At 39.1% G+C, this 16,817-nt stretch overlaps 1 protein-coding gene across 1 annotated transcript in view; it reads left to right on the forward strand.

Annotated features, from left to right (window-relative positions):
- The window catches only part of LOC107291112 (neuron navigator 2), a 75,892-nt gene extending 60,648 nt beyond the window's left edge, over window positions 1-15,244 (forward strand). Inside the window, exons 8-12 of the mRNA XM_015820074.2 lie at window positions 4,474-5,025; window positions 5,110-5,617; window positions 7,618-7,736; window positions 13,373-13,481; window positions 14,851-15,244. Coding sequence (XP_015675560.2) covers window positions 4,474-5,025; window positions 5,110-5,617; window positions 7,618-7,736; window positions 13,373-13,481; window positions 14,851-15,244 — 1,682 coding nt within the window. The remainder of the gene's footprint in view (window positions 1-4,473; window positions 5,026-5,109; window positions 5,618-7,617; window positions 7,737-13,372; window positions 13,482-14,850) is intronic.
- Window positions 15,245-16,817: the final 1,573 nt, after the last annotated feature.

The following is a 16,817-nucleotide window of genomic DNA, read 5'->3' on the forward strand; positions in this document are numbered from 1 at the left end:
TAAACCCCTCCAATCCATACATGAAGCAAACTGACACCCACCATAAAGATGTGGCACGACCACGAACACGAAGCCAAACAACAGCAATGAAGCTCACCATCTCAAATCCCCCTGCAACTCAGACTAACCTGAGCACAACAAAGCCCCCACCCAAACAGAACACTCCCCCATCCAATCAGAGCACAGCCAACCCCCCATCAAATCAGAGCACAGCCAAGCTCCTTAACCAATCAGAACACACCTCCACCCAATCAGAACACAGCCAAGCTCCCACCCAATCAGCTCAAACTCTCTGGCAGTTAAAAGGAAGAAACAGCTGCGATCGCACACTACTCCCAGAAGCACGAAGCTGAAGACACCAGCCTGAAGATGACGAATGTGACTTCGTCGAAACATCGCCAAGACACTTCAAATTTTACGCGGGAGAAAACCCGAATATCCAAAGACCTACATATATATATACATATATATATAACTATGTTCAATAAAGTTACATATTGAAATGCATTAATGACTTGCATAATTTCTTGGCCCAGGGCCTAAAGGAAAAGCCATGTGACTGAGGCCATGTGATTCCCACACTTTTGGCACATGCTCTCTGTCCCCAACCAGAAAGAGGCCAGGGCACACACCTACTCTCCATGCACACTGATGGGTTACATGGAACACCACTAACATTATCTATCACTGCTGGTAGATCAAATCTGTAGAATTGAGTAATCTCAAAATAGTCAATCTGTACTTTGTTTATTCTTGGATGGAGATGCACCATTTGTCATGTAATACTTAGTTTAGCGAGTGGGGACACAAACTGCAGTTCCGTGATTCATTATACCTCTAGGACCTTTAAAGAAATAGTAGGGGAAGACACATACATGTTATCTGAGGGAAATCATTGCTTTCTCTCAGAAAGACCAGCTGCATTTAACTGACAATTGCAAATGATGGTCGTGGGGTGGTCCCTAATTCCATTCACCCTACTGTAATTCTGTGTGGGGGAGAGTGAGAGGTTGTCTCACAAGGCTTAATATTTGGGAGGACACAGATTTCCCACACACAAACTTGCCCCTCCCATCCCTTAGTGTTTATAAACTCATTTTTACTCTTCCCAGTGACTAAAGTTAGTTAGAATTATGTTCTAGAAATAATTTTCTTTATTTGTGACAAATCTCTATAGCTAGTGATAACCATAAGGAAGCAGCCTGTGTTTAGGTTTAACTTGACAAATGACAAACGCATTATATGCGTTTTCTCCAGTTCTTCTTACACAAACATTTCACAGAACAATTTAAACTATTGACATAGTTTCATTGTGAGTGGCTAGGTTTGAATTTGCAGTCAAGATATTACAGGAGCTAATGAAATTCAAGCTAACTGTGGTACAGTATGCACTGGCATTCAAACGGGACCACCAGCGAATCTGTAACAGAAACACGGGGAATTAAATAAATTCCAAGTCGAGCTCTTCCTTTGAAAGGAGGAGAGAAAGTGGTTATTTAGCCTAACCATATTTTGAATTTGAACATGTCTCACTTGTTGTCAAGTAAAGTTGGCAAACACTCTTGAAGAAACAAAACTGCCTCAGGGAAGATGACAGGTGGGAATTTATTTTATTCGTTGCAAAATGAGACAATCTGAGACACTCAGTGCAAAGAACTTCTTTTCGAAATGAAATGTTTGAAGGTATATCGCTGAAGTAGGACCAAAACCAATGACCAGAAAAAGCAACTGAAATAATGATCTGCATTTATTCAGTCATAAGGGAAGTACATGGTAAAATCCTAACACAAGGGTCCAGGGATCTCCCAAGAGCTCAGATTTGGGAACTGAGGAGAATGCTTTATCTCTAAAGATTTTGCAATCTATCCATAAACAAGGATAAATATTAAGTATTACTAGATTTCATTTGACACCTCTGCAGCTTCCAAATCTGTGAAGATGTCCCAAATTCACATTTAGAACTGAGGCAAAGAAGGGATGGGTCCATTTTGTGGATTCCATCTATAGTTAGACCCATCAGTTTCTCATATACAATTCACAGGTGTTTTATTGAAGGCAAGGTTAGGTAATTAATGCCCCAAGGGCTGCATATAACTCTTACCCGGTTGCCCATAAACCTCAGCCTAATTTCAAAAGTTCTGTACAATCAGTCATGGCAGGCATCGAGACATGACTACTATTTCTGCAGTTTGTGATTTAGGTGAATGAGAAGTAGAAGCCAAAAATGAATGCCCTCCTCCAATGAACCATTGCCTTCGTTATGCAACTCCATCCCCATGAGTTTTCCACAAAAATAACAGAAGACCCTTCTCTGTTTTAAGGAATTAACAGTCTGCTTATAATAAAAGGGATAATGGGGAGGGATCATTGGGAAGTGTTTACAAATATTATAGAACTAAGAGAGCCAATTTGTGCAGTGATTAAGGCACGAAGCTAGAAGCCAGGATACCATGAGTTCTAGTCCTGCCTTAGGCATGAAGCCAGGTGGGTGACCTTAGGTCAGTCATTCTCTCTCAGCCCTAGGAAGTAGGCAATGGCAAATCACTTCTGAAAATCTTGCCAAGAAAACTGCAGGGGTTAGTCCAGGAGTCAGCATTGATCTAAGGCATTTTTTTAAAAAAAAGGACTAAGGATTTTAGCGTTTTCTGGAAATGTTCAAAGCAGTCTTTAATATCTTAATTCTACATGCAGCTAAATGATGCATATCCATCAGAAGGATGGGATACAGAACTTGGAATAAAATAATGAATAATTCCTCCTTGCTGCAGCTGATGCTGTAGAATTAAATTAGTTTCTTGATCTGTACAGGTAGTTTAAAGTTTGTTTACAGTTGGGTATAAAATCATGTATTTAAGTATCTGGCTCTTCAGACATGTTTAGCATAATCTGAATTGTATGTGTTGACTGCATGTGTATTCATACCTCTGGGTGAACTTTTAACTTCTATCCCAATTGCAAAATGAAAAGGTATTGCTTAAGTATTTAACTACACCTAAAAAAAAAAGAAAAATCTATAAATCTAGTTCATTCTGTGAGGCATTTAGACCTGAGTTGGTTCCCTTTTCCAAACTTCTGGTCTAAGGGGTGGGTGGGTGACAATGGGAAAAAGTGCAATAGAAATTATCTAGTTTAACCATTTATAATTAATGACACTCTGGAAATCTTCCAATCCTAGCAATGCCTGCTCTCTATAAAATGAGCGTGCACATCTGCTGTTTCAGTTAGGACAGTGGGAGTTGACTGCAGGAGAAGTCTCTTAGAAACCCAAATCTCTGCTAAGTAAGGAAGATGGGTGTGCTTAGAAATATGAAGCAGTTTGATGCAAATCACACTGGTGAGATTAACAGAGCTGTCTCTTCCGTGAGCAGTTAAAAGTGAAGTCAAAGAGACTCTCTGTGGCTTCAGCAGTGTATGATTCAGAAAGCAACATTCACCGTTCTTTTCCAAACTGCTGCAAACGTTCACTGCCGGTTGCTGTTTATTTTTAAGTTCAAAAAGCACAAGAAGCTCTAGTTGCCGTTTATTGCTAAAGGATCCAGGATAGCAGGTAAAAGCCGTTAATCCCCAGCAAGCTGCAGGGCAGGCTAACAGTGAGAGATGACAAAAGTTAATTGGAAACATCAGCAGTCTAACAGAAGATGTGTTTGCAGTAATTGGGATGTAATGTCTCCAGAAGAGAAAGTTTGCAAGGAGTAGCTTTAAAAAGCAGTGGCTCTCGAGAGGTGAGTAAGGGAGATTGTTAAGCTCTCTTTTTTAAAAGAAAAAACATGAAATGCCATCAGAAAAAAAGAACGTAGAAGACGTTTAAATTCATCAAGGAAATATTTCAGCTATATCTTCTTAATATAGCTGCTGTCAGTTTAAGATAAAACTGATCATACATGAATTCTTGTCAGGATAAAGGTATAAGAAATTTTAGTTTTGTGGATTAGGAAATGAAATGTATATTTAAGGTTTGGTTTGGTTTGTGGACTTTGTTTTGTTTGTGGTGATTCTGATATGCGAACGTTGGTTTTATTTTGTTTGATTCTTGTTACATTTGGAATTGTTTGTTCAGTTATTTTTCAAGATTGTCAAACTGGGTGGTTCCACACAGACTGAGTTCATATTTATTTGTTTGTTTGAAACATAGCTTTGATTTAGGCCGCTTCCAAACTCTATCACTATAGTTGGGGTAAACAAATGTAGATTGGATGATCCAGAGCAGTAAGAAAGAGATGGAGTTTTCAGTAAACTTGCAATTGAAATAAAACTTTTAACAATTGCCAAAAGTTGACTATTTAGTCTGCCCCCCCAACATATCTTTTTTCAAGTCCAAAAATAGAGATAGAGAGAGTATAAAATGTCATTTCTGTATTTTTGAAAATACCGTTAAATACTGAAATACCATGAAAGCAAATCATGTTCACCTGAAGATTTTATCTAAACGCAAAGTGCCAACAATCTTGTATCTTATTTTTTCTCTCTCCCCAGAACCAGCAGACAGTTTAGACCCCCAACCCACAGGAATGAATGAAAATGCAACTTCTTTGGTTCAAAGCAGCAGTAGCAACAATGCTGCCAGTTGCAATAATTCTTCGGCCATCCCCCAGCCCAATTCTGCAGTCAAACCTTGGCGCAGCAAATCATTAAGTGCTAAGCACACAACCACAACATCCACATTAACTGTAAAACAGCAGGTTCAAGAATCTCCCAAACCTCTCCCAGAGATGGTCAAAACTACTCCCAATGGTCAGAAATCAATGCTGGAGAAGTTGAAACTCTTCAATACAAAAGGGGGTTCCAAAGCAATAGGGTCATCTCTTGAATGTCCGGGGTCTCGGGACACTAGCTGTGAAAGATTAGAGGGCCTCTCAAACTTCGAAGAAAGTGAGGAGATGGAGGCTGCAAACCGGAACTTAAACACCCCAGGACCCACATCAAATAGTCCCAAAATTGCACTTAAGGGAATTGCACAACGGACATTTAGTCGGGCTCTGACCAATAAAAAGAGTTCCCCAAAGGGCAATGAAAAAGAAAAAGAGAAACAGAAAGAAAAGGAGAAGGAAAAGGAAAAGGAGAAAGAAAAGGAAAAAAACAAAGATGTGGCCCAGAGAACTTCCGTGATAGAAAAAGCTGACATGAAAGAAGAGCTGAAGGAAGAACAGGTCCCTCCTGCTGTAAACGAAATGCCAAAAAAATCCTCCAAGATTGCAAGCTTTATCCCCAAAGGAGGAAAGCTCAACAGTGCCAAGAAAGAAGCAGCTGCCCCTTCACATAGTGGAATACCAAAACCAGGGATGAAAAACACCACAGGGAAATCCTCAAGTGCCCCAAGTTGCTCTGCAAAAGAAGGTGAAAGAAGCCGAGGCGCAAAGCCAGCCACCAGCCTCTCTCATCCAAAAGCACAGCTAGATTGCAAGAATTCAAGTTCCACGTCAAGTTTAGCATCCACTGACGGGAGAGGAATGGGAGGGTGGTCAGCTTTAAGTTCCAGCAGCAGCAGCCATGCTGTCAATGGGCCAACTAACAGTACCACCCAGACAACAGGAAGCAATACTGTGAGTGTTCAGCTACCTCATCCGCAACAGCAATACAGCCATCCAAATACCGCCACAGTAGCTCCGTTCATGTACAGGTAAGGAGCACTTTTTAATCATAACTTGTCAAATCTGACTTTTCTAGTATATCCAGATATTCCTGGCATGGCTTTCTTCAAGGATGAAGAAAACTATAGTAATTGCTGACTTGCTTGGTGCTATTTATTTTAAACAGACCTGGGCAACAGTACATATTCTGAGGTCATGGGAATGCAGATAGTCCTTGGAAAGTTGGCCAGTTGCAGTCCCATCTAATTTTAGCCTTTTTACATTGTTCTAGCTCTGCTACTTTTTGTAACATGACCTTGGCATAACAGTTAGAGGTTATGTGTAGCTTTTGACCTGAGAAAACATGGCACCATTTGGCTGAGGGCAATGTACTATTACATATAAGAAAAGTTTCCTTCTTCTCGTGCTCCTCCTTTTCTTTTTCTTGAAGAAAAAGTGATAGGTAGGTAAAGGGAAAATTCATTATGACGTAAACAACAATTTCATCTTATAAAATCATAGATTTGTTATCTTTGTGCCAAACCCTAATGGCATAGAACTGCTTTGGTTCAGAATTAAAAATGATTCTCTGTAATTATATAGTATCTATAGAAATATTCTGGCTTGATACATTGGTTAAAAAATAGATTCCAGCGTCACTGGTTTTATTGACATAATTTGAGGGTAATAAACTAATCAGTTAATTGCTACATTCCAGCATCTACCAAAGCCATAACCTGGGCAACATTGGGGGGGGGGGGGGGCTGAAAAAGTGAATTCAGTCTTGTCTGATGTGCCTCAGACATTATGTGATTATAGATATAGTTTGGTAGAAAAAAAATTGAGACTAAAGCAAAAACGTTCAAGAAGAAAGTCAAAGAGGTGAAGTATGAATTAATACAATAGATTACACGATTAAATAATAATATTTTACTTATGGCATGCCAGATCCTTCTAAGGATAAATAGCGTCATAAGATTTTCAACAAAGACTAGTTATTACCTAATACTATTCCTCTCACTCCAAATATTTTATTAGCCCAATTTCATCCGTCATGAACAGCCATTATTACATCAGAACATAGATAAAGAAGAATAGGATAGGATAGGACAGGACAGGACAGGGTAGGATAGGATAGGGTAGGGTAGGGTAGGGTAGGGTAGGGTAGGGTAGGATAGGATAGGATAGGATAGGATAGGACAGAATAAAAGCTGGAAGATCTTAGAGGTCTTCTAGTCCAGTTCCTTGCTCAAGCAGAAGACCCTATACCATTTGAGTAGAACAGAACAGAGCAGGAATACATCCATAGTCTTCTTTCACAGAAGATGAAACAGAAGATGAAAAGCCATGTGATTCTGTTTTCTATGCAAGTGGCCTGGAGTAGCATTGGTCTTTATCTACACATTTTTTTATTTTGTTTATTAATGCCAGTGGCTAGAGAGGTATGAATCAGTGAAAAGGTACTCGCCACCAGCCTTTAATATTTCTTATCCTATTCGGTTTCAACTAATTTCTCAAAGAATCATTAGAAAAATTAATTAGAAAATTCTATCTAAATTGACTATCTGCAAATCCTATCATAACTGTGTTGCAGAATTTCATGTAATTTTTGTAAAATCTTTTCTTCCCCTATTAGCTATGAAAGAGTTGAAATAAATAAGTAGATAAAGAATAGCCGGCATGAATACCATTGCCCTCAACAATGTTTGGATGATGGCCACCAGTATAGACTATTGATCTGATTGGAAACTTAATTTAGAACAGAAGTTATTTTAAATGATGGCAGAAGGCCTTTTGGTAGCAGAAATTCCATATTTTTTACAGTTCAGTGCCTGTTTCCATATCTAGGACATAGCACAACGTGGGACTAATGAATTATGTACAGTCAGCGTGCTAGTGTATCCTGTGGAGAAGACACAATGCTATACTTGCAAGCATTGTTATATTGATGCCAGAATTCTTTTTGGCAAATGAATGAATGAATGAATGAATGAATGAATGAATGAATGAATGTCTTTCCCTTTTTCTTGACCTCTATTTTCTACTTCAGATCCCAGACAGACAATGAGGGAAACATAACAGCAGAGTCCGGTACTGGAGGAGGAAGCACAAGCATGGAATCTGCTCCCTGCACAAAAACTGGACAACCTATTTTAGAAGATCTTTCTGGTAAGAGATAGGATGTGTTGAGTCTCCAAATCAGAGGATTAAAAAAGATGCTTTTCCAGAAGGTTTATTTTGTTATTTAGGCTGTTACTTTTGTGAGAGTGAGGACAGCATGCACATTTATTCTTGGTGCTTCATTTTACAGAGTTTTTCAGTATCTTCACTGCAGAAGCAGCTAATGGCAGGTTCTTATTCAGGAAAGTCAGAAAAGGAAACACTATTTTGTGAATAGAGTTTGGGCATTATGTAAATCCTTATCAATGAGGTTTTTTTTAAATTTTATATCTAACTTAGTGAAAATGCCCACTTCTCTTAAATGCTAAATTCTGCCTTAAATAATTATTGTGGAATTTATGGAAAATGGCCAGAATGCTTTATTTAATAATTTAAAATAATAATTTAAAAATAATAAAAAACACACAAAACTGTGACACTGTCACAGACCCTAGACATTGTCTGAACTCCTGATATTTAAGTCTATAAAGAATATCCTATTTAAGGAGTTTGGATTCTTGAAATATCAGTTGTGTGTTCAAAGGCATAATGTTATGAAGGATTCTTAAATATGAGTGTATGTATATTATATTGAAACTAGTTAACTATAAACATATAGGAGGAACCCAGTGGTTTACAAGGTTAAAACACTGGGCTGCCAATCAGGCTTGTGTTTGGGATCCATTGCTGCTGTGGGGCAGGGTAAGCTCCTGTCACACGCTCCAGCTCCTGTCGACCCTTCAGTTTGAAAGTGGGTGACTATGAATAGATTAATGGGTACCACTTTGGTGGACAATTTCATAGAAACATGAAAGGACCCCCCAACTGGGCATCCTCTGGGCAACAGTGATATCACTGGCAAATCCTTTGGTCTGACATGAAAAAAACCCTATAAATATTGCATTCATAATAGAAGTATTACAAATTTAGTGTACACCTAAAAATGGATATACAATGCTAGCTGCTCATATTATTTCAATATAGTTCTTATGCTGAAAAATAGCCACCTATGATGACAATAGTTTCTAGATAAGACCTGAAATACCTCAAGAGCCTAAAATTACTGAAGCTCTAAGCCAGGGGTGTCAAACTGACGGCTCGCAGGCCAGATGTGTCACATGCAGGCCATGCCCACCCCGGCTCCACAAAGGCAAAAAAGTCACGATACGTCACGTGACGCGATCAAGTTTGACACCCGTGCTCTAAGCCATATATTGTCACTTGGCTACAATGTCAAGCAATACATGGACCGGCAGTTAGTAATTATTCAACATGCTCTTTATTAGAGTTGGTGCTGAGCATTTTCCAGAAGTTTATTCTGGTTTTTTTTTAGACTAGAGATTCAGAATTGTTTTCATTGTTTCACATGGTATTTCTTTGATTGTTCTTGCCTTTCTAAAAACTAGTTTTCCATGTTTGGGTAATTAGGTTGGTCTATCTTTAAGAGACTGACTAGTATTTAGAAGTTACACAGCTTTTGGAAAGTTTCCAAAAGTTTCTGTTCTCACAATTAATCCTTCACCCTGGTGTTCAGTTTTTGTATAGTTGTACCTAATTTATCATCCACCCAGGTTATGAATGTACAAAAGATTAGTAAAGATTTTAATATTCTACAGATTATTATTTAGCCATTTGTGAACTCTGAACAATATTTTCATGAAGACAAGTGGCTAGTGCTATTCAACAGGTTTCTAAATAGACTTTTAATAAAACATTTACAGTACAGGAATAAGAGAAGCAGTTAAAGATAATTAACAAATGGGATTTGATATTTCTACAGCTGCCCGAAATCTTATCATTTCAGCCCAGAGATACCTTGGACAAATTCAGTTATATCATCATTCCCTGGGAATTTTAGAAGTTGCTCTTTCAACATATCTAAAGGGCAGTAGACTGAGAAGGCTGAATTACATGGACCTAAGTTAACAACTCCGTGAGCCTGTTGTACTTCCAATCATATTTTATTTGTTTATTTAAAAGATGTATATGGTCACCTCTTTTAAACAAGCAGATTACAACAACAAAACGAATAACTATAAAACAATCATAAAAGAAAGTAAAAGAAAACAAAAACTTAAGCACCTTAAGCATCCCCTTAGGACAGCAGACCCCTACCTTTTGGGCCCCAGGGACTGGTTCCACGAAGAGAGCTTTTTCCACGGACCGGAAGGGCCGTGGTTTTGTGTGCTGCCTGCATCCCACAGATGGGGCTTCGCTTTTTCGGGGCCCAGTTTCTGGCATGCCACAGATCAGTGCCGGGCCACGGACTGGGGTTGGGGACCTCTGTCTTAGGATACCCTGAAGCAATCTCCAATTACCCTCATTCCAGACTTTCTATCTATAGAATCTTACCCTAGCACCTCAGTAAAAAGCCAGGTGTTTGTAACCTCTCAAAAGGCTGAAAGGGTGGGAGCCTGCCAAATCGCTTGAGGGAGGATATTCTACAAGATTAGGGGCAGACACGAAAAAGGCACACTTTCAAGGTCCAAGTAGGTGGCAAGATTTCAGGGAAATCTGAAGCATGCCTACCCTATCTGACCTAGTGGAACAAGGAGATATTCTTACAGAGAGATGGTTCTGCAGATAATCATTTAGGCCAGAGGTCTCCAATTTTTTTGGCTTGGCGGCCTGGAAAGGGAAGTAGGCAATGCTCCGTACGCGCGCACAAATGGGCCGCGTGCCTGTGTGTGCAAAAATGAGCCCCATGCGTGCACAAACGGGCCCTGTGCGAGCACATGCACACACAGATGGCCGCATGTGAGCGCATGCGCACGTGCAAATGGGGTTGCGCAGGTAGGAGTGCTGCAAATGGGGCGGCACTAGCACACATGCAAATGGGGCCACACGTGTGCGAGTGCTGCAAATGGGGCAGCGCTAGCGCTGGCAGGATGGTATGGGCGGCACTAGTGCCAGTGAGATGCTTGGGGATGGGGCGACACTAGCACTGGTGAGATGCTCGGAGTGATGCTAGTGCCGGTGAGACGCATAGGGCAGGGTGGTGCTAGTGCCAGCAGGATGCTCGGGGTGGCGCTAGTGCAAGTGTGGCCTACACGTGCCCCAGTGGCCAAATGGCCGCTGCCCGGTAGTGGGCCACAGCCCACAACTTGGTGACCCCTGATTTAGGCCTTTAAAGGTAGCTCCAAATGTACCCAGAATGAGACTGGGAGCCTGTATAGCTTGTACAATAGAGGTATATCCTGACTAACTTGTGAACACCCCAAACTGTACACACCACTGCCTGAAACTTCCCAAATGGTTTCCAAGGACAGCCCCAAGTAAAGCGCATTATAATAATCCAACTGGGAAATGATTAAGGTATCAGTCACTGTGAGCGTGACCTCCTAGTCCAGGAAGGGGCTCATAGGTGCACAAGATGAATCTGTGCAAACACACTGCTAGCCAATGCTGCCACCTTCTCATCAAGCAGCAGACATGAGTCCAGGAGGATCCCGATTTCTCTGCATTGACGGGCAGCTGCTGAGAACTCAAGGGTTGACAGGAAGTGGACTGCCCATGGCAGGGGTCTATGCCCTCTAAATCCAAAGAAGATATTTCTTTTCAAAATCCCTAATTTTGACCAGATGCAGTGCTAATTTGCATAGAATGTAAACTGAGTTTAAAGTTTCCACGATTCCAGAAAGTTTCTTTTTAAAAAAGAAGCATCTTTAGTTTGAAAAAAAAAAAGGACAGAAATCTTACCGTGCAATTATCAGCACTTTCAAACTGCCAGCTATTGTTTCCACCAAATGTTAGTATTCTTTATTATAACTTTTCCTCATCGGTGTCCTCTGCACTAAATCTCGGAATTTTTTTTTAAAGAAAGTTATTCACATGTTTAATAAAGGATTACTAAGGTTTCAACATTAAGGTTACAAATGGCTCTTCAGGTTTCACAAAGTTCTTGTTAAACCTGGATTTAGGACAAATATTAACACAGCATTCGAGACTTCTTATTCCTGCACAAATTTGCTCAGTCTCTTAGAAGAGCAAAAGAGGATTGTCTCCCAGTCATTGTGTCCCACCTGGATTCTATGAAGCTACGCCAATATCTTCACAGAAGGTAGATTTCTCACTGGCTGCACCCACTTTATAAAACTACTTGTGGCCTGAATTTAATCTAACATCATTTCTTTCCATTTTCAGGTGAAGTTGTGGCTTTTCCCTTTTGCTTTTTGCTGGATTTATTCAGTTGATTTATTAATTAGTGTTTACTTTTCTGATTGATTGATGTTTTAAAATGTATTCTATTTCTATTAGCTGCTTTAAGTGCATTTTAAATACACATAAAAAACCTGGGGTAAAATGCTTTAAATAAAATACATTTAAATAAGTGGTATAGAGAAGAGGTTTTTTTTCAAGCTTGTAGAGAGCTTAGACTTGCCTTTTATGATGAGCACTTGAAATGTTTTTGTAGACTAAGGTTGTATTACTCCATGAATGTTTACCTTTGAGGAAAAGCTCTTGAATGAAATGAAACTTCTGAACAGAGACATGCTTTGATCTGAAGATAACTAAAACATATTTAGGTAAAGGAGTGAGAACTGTTCTCCCTTTGGAAACATAAAAAGTGAACAATTGCTGTAATTGCTGTTATGGTTATAACATGTAAAAATGAATTTTGGGTGGTGCGCTAAAGTAATTCCTGCAGTATTCCTTACTCTAAGACGGATATCCTTTGTTTATTAATTTTCTAGAGAGCATCCAGATGTTATCCTTATCAGATTGATACACTACAGTATTTCTATGTTCCCCAAGTTCTTTTCTATTGAGAATGCAGTCTGGTAGATAACATAACATAACATTTCAATTTTATAATAAATGGTAGATTCTAGTCTGCCTGAAATTACAAAGCCTTGTATTCAGCTAGTTTAAATCAGTGTGTGTTTTGCCATAAAGTGTTTAATAGATATTCTTTTTTTTAAAGAAGCCACTCCTTCAGAAACAATGAGATTAATTTGTTTTCAAATGTACATTAGATATCTCCAGAGATGATAAAATTGCAGGTTTAAAGAGATGGGAATCCAAATAGAAACACAATCAGAGTTTTTCAAACCCACATTGATTTTTAAAACTTCTTTACAAGACTAGGATACAAACATAATAGCGAGAGCCTGAGATTGTTTGGGGATAGTGGAAATGAATACATTCATAAATAGCAATAACACTTAGATTTATATGCCACCCCATAGTGCTTTAAACATTCTCTGGGCAGTTTACAATGTTAGCATAGTGTCCCCAACGATCTGAGTCCCCATTTTACTGACTTCAGAAGGATGGAAGGCTGAGTCAGCCTTGAACCCCATCAGGATCGAACTCCAGGCTGTGGGCAGAGTTTGCCTGCAATACTGCATTCTAACCACTGTGCCATCAGGGCTCCTCCAATAGTTCAAATAATTTTGAATATTAAATACAATTCAGATTAGTGTACAACAGAGGCCTATGTTCGTCAGATTGATTATACCCTACCATGTCTCATTCAGCCCAAGATTAAACACCACTTACAAAAAAACAAAGAGGCTGAAATAACATAAAAATAGAAAAGTATTTTTGGAGTTCACATTTTGGAAATATGAAACATGTGTATGTGTATACTCTGCTGATAAACTCAAAATTACTTCTTATCTAAAAGTTGCATTTTTCCATAGGGGAAGATCCAGAAGCGCGCAGATTACGAACTGTCAAGAATATCGCTGATCTTCGGCAAAACTTAGAAGAGACCATGTCTAGTTTACGTGGAACCCAGGTGTCCCATAGGTAAGAGACACGTGAATTATTTCTTTACGAGGAATAAAACTACTTTGCCCATACTTTACTTTCTTTCTGCTTCTGAAAGATTATAAATTACTAATGGCAAAGATTAATTTGACTATACACTGCACTTTGTTATCTTTTTTATGTGAAAAACTAGAATCTGTACCATATTAGAGCATAACTGAGATTAATGAAGAGTTAAGTTTAGGAAGTGGAAGAAACCATTTCAGAGAGGGCTGTATATAAAGGCTGAGTCTTGGAAAAATATTAGTTAAATATTTTTTAGGTGATGTTTGAACAGAAAGGTGCAAAGGTTACTTTTTAAAAAGTTACCTAGGTTTACTTCTGAAACTTAACGTATTTTAACCAGATCTACATTATTGTGTTTAAACAAGCAGCTGAACTGTATTTGACCTGTTTGATAAGGCACATAGCTTGAATTCCTACCTGGCCTTTGGATAAACAAAGCCTTATAATTCTATTAATGAGGTATGCATGGTCATATTTTAAAGCAGTGAAAACGATTCACTAGTAATATTTCAGACAGAAATCAAAATGGTCTATTGTTGCACTGTAGCACATAATAACATTGCCAATTCAGGCAATCAGCTAAATGCTTGGGAAAAAAACCACATCAAAGAAGTAGTATGATTCAATTGTGACATTTTACTTACCCTGACACACGTATTTCATCCAGGCTTTCCTAGTTTTTAAACAATACAATCAAAATTTAAAAAAATACAACAAACTGAAGACAAAATATGAAAAAGCCATCAGTAACGTAATACAGGGGCCTGAGACAACTAAACAGTCCTTAAATCACACCTAAAACTTGAAAGCTCAATACCAGATAGTTTTCTCAGAAGTAATATTTCCAATGATACCTTCTGCCCTAACTGCAGAAAAATAAGAAAAGAAGCTAAAATGAATTTACTGGTGGAAAGTCTCCCGAACAAGTTCAGTCTCATAGGTTTATTCATTAAAGTTCCACAGCCATTTATTGTTTTTAGACAATAAAACAGAGTATACAGAGCATTGGTAAATAATGCAATTATTAATAATAAAGAGTTATGGTTGAAATCTTTAACAAAAGGTCTCATCAAGGAAGCACCATAACACAATTCCACCTAAGATATACAAGTGTATTAAATGGACTTCTGTAGGTTTCCTTGACCAAATGTGTTGCCTTCTATAGCCAAAATTTAATATTCCTCTGCCCCATAGTTTATTAGTAAGATTTAAAAAAACCCTTTTTTTGCTTTTATTTCATCCCAGATATCTATTATTTAAAATATTTAAATAAAATATTTCTAGCATTTGTCATAAACATTGGTTGAAATGTATTACACCTTGAATCTTTTCCTATTTTAAGCACTTTGGAGACCACCTTTGATACTAATGTCACCACTGAAATAAGCGGACGCAGCATCCTCAGTTTGACTGGTAGGCCAACACCTTTATCTTGGAGACTTGGGCAGTCCAGTCCCCGCCTCCAGGCAGGTGATGCTCCATCAGTGGGGAATGGATATCCTCCAAGAGCCAATGCCAGCCGATTCATCAATGCAGAATCAGGACGTTACATATATTCAGCACCATTGAGAAGACAGCCAACATCTCGGGACAATAATGTTTGCCATGTGGATATCACAGACAAAGGAGGTGATGAAGTAGATCTTGAAAGAATCAACATGGATGCGACAGGTTATATGAGTGACGGAGATGTCCTTGGGAAAAATATAAGGAGTGATGATATTACAAGTGGGTGAGTACAACCAAATCTGTTTGTTACTTTAAAAAAGCCATTTATTCTCTGCTCTTGAGATAAAAATAGTTCCAACAATTAAATTTAGTTAAAATGGTGCAATGTATTAAGAATATATTGGTTAAAAATATAGTAGCTCATTATGGTTATTGATGAGATAGTCCAGGTTTAAAAGTAAGGATCAGAAAAAAACAGCTGGTGATGATAGTAAAATAACATTTTCAAGCAGAGTCTAGACCAGGGGTCCCCAATCTGTGGGCCACGGCCCAGTAGTGGACCGTGGCCTGCTGGCCACCGGGTCACGGGACAGGCTGGCCAGTGTGAAAACGGGCCCCCGCCGTGCTGTGGGGCGCAAAAATGGGTGCCACCATACTTCAGGGTGCAAAACCGGACCGCTGCCATGCTGCAAGGCGCAAAAACGAATGACACCATGCTGTGGGATGTGGAAATGGGCCACTGCCGCACTGCAAGGTGCAAAAATGCCCCCCGCTGCACCATGGGGTGCAGAAACAAGGCATTGTGCCACGCAAGAACAGGGCAGGGCTAGTGAGTATCATGCGGGTGCTAGCCCCACCCCATTTGGGGCACATGCATGCTCGCACCCCCGTGCGCACGTGCATGCACACATGTAAAATGCTTCCCCCTCTCTTTTTCTCTAGTCCGCCAACCGACAAAGGTTGGTGACCTCTGGTCTAGATGGCCATTTGTTGTGGGTGCTTCAGTTTGGGTTTTTGCACTGACTAAGCAAGAAGATAGATACATTAGTTTAAATTGCCTTTTCCATTTCTGTGAAATTGTTGCTTAATTCGTTGAAAATTTTGCTTAGTTGTGAGTCTCTGAATGGAGTTTAATAAAAGAAAATATATCAAGAACTTAGGGTTCTGTAGCCTTTGCCCAAGATCTGTAAATTGGTTAATGGAATGGTGTTATGTTGAGCTGCCTAAATTCTCAAGCTTATGTCTGTTCCCCATGGAGAAATGCCATAACAAATTATCACACACCATTCATGTATATATTGTCTTCCAATTATCAGCATGGGCAAACTGCAGCATGGTACTAAACTGTAGACTTCTGCAAAGTTCTTAGGACATATCTTTCCTATTGTCATTCTTAGTTCTCCAAAATCAGCCCTACACAAATAAGCATGCAGCCTGATTCAGCCTATTCTGTCTGTATACATATAAGTACTTACAGGAGTTTAAGTCCAGTTGCCTTGTGAAAAAGCATATTTGGGATAACTATGACCTGGATGACTGAGAATCTCCATAGACATTGTGTTTGCACATGTTAGGTGTTGGAAGAGCTAGAATCCAAGTTGCAGCAAAAATGTTAACTCATGAATAAAACTATTCACATGAGGACATGATAGATAATAAAGAATTGCTTTGTCTATTGTCTAGTTTCTGGATATACTTTTAAAAAGTACTGTATTTTGTTTCTTACAAACTTAATGTATATACTCAGTACTTTTTTTCTAAAAAAAAAAAAAAAAAAGGTGCCGGAACTCACACACGTCATACAGCCCGCCTTGCCTACCCTACAAGGTTCCATCCAAAAAAGGTGCCGGAACTCCGTTC

The sequence above is a fragment of the Protobothrops mucrosquamatus genome, unplaced genomic scaffold (assembly GCF_001527695.2).
Source record: "Protobothrops mucrosquamatus isolate PMUCROS unplaced genomic scaffold, P.Mucros_1.0 scaffold1052, whole genome shotgun sequence".
Classification (NCBI taxonomy): domain Eukaryota; kingdom Metazoa; phylum Chordata; class Lepidosauria; order Squamata; family Viperidae; genus Protobothrops; species Protobothrops mucrosquamatus.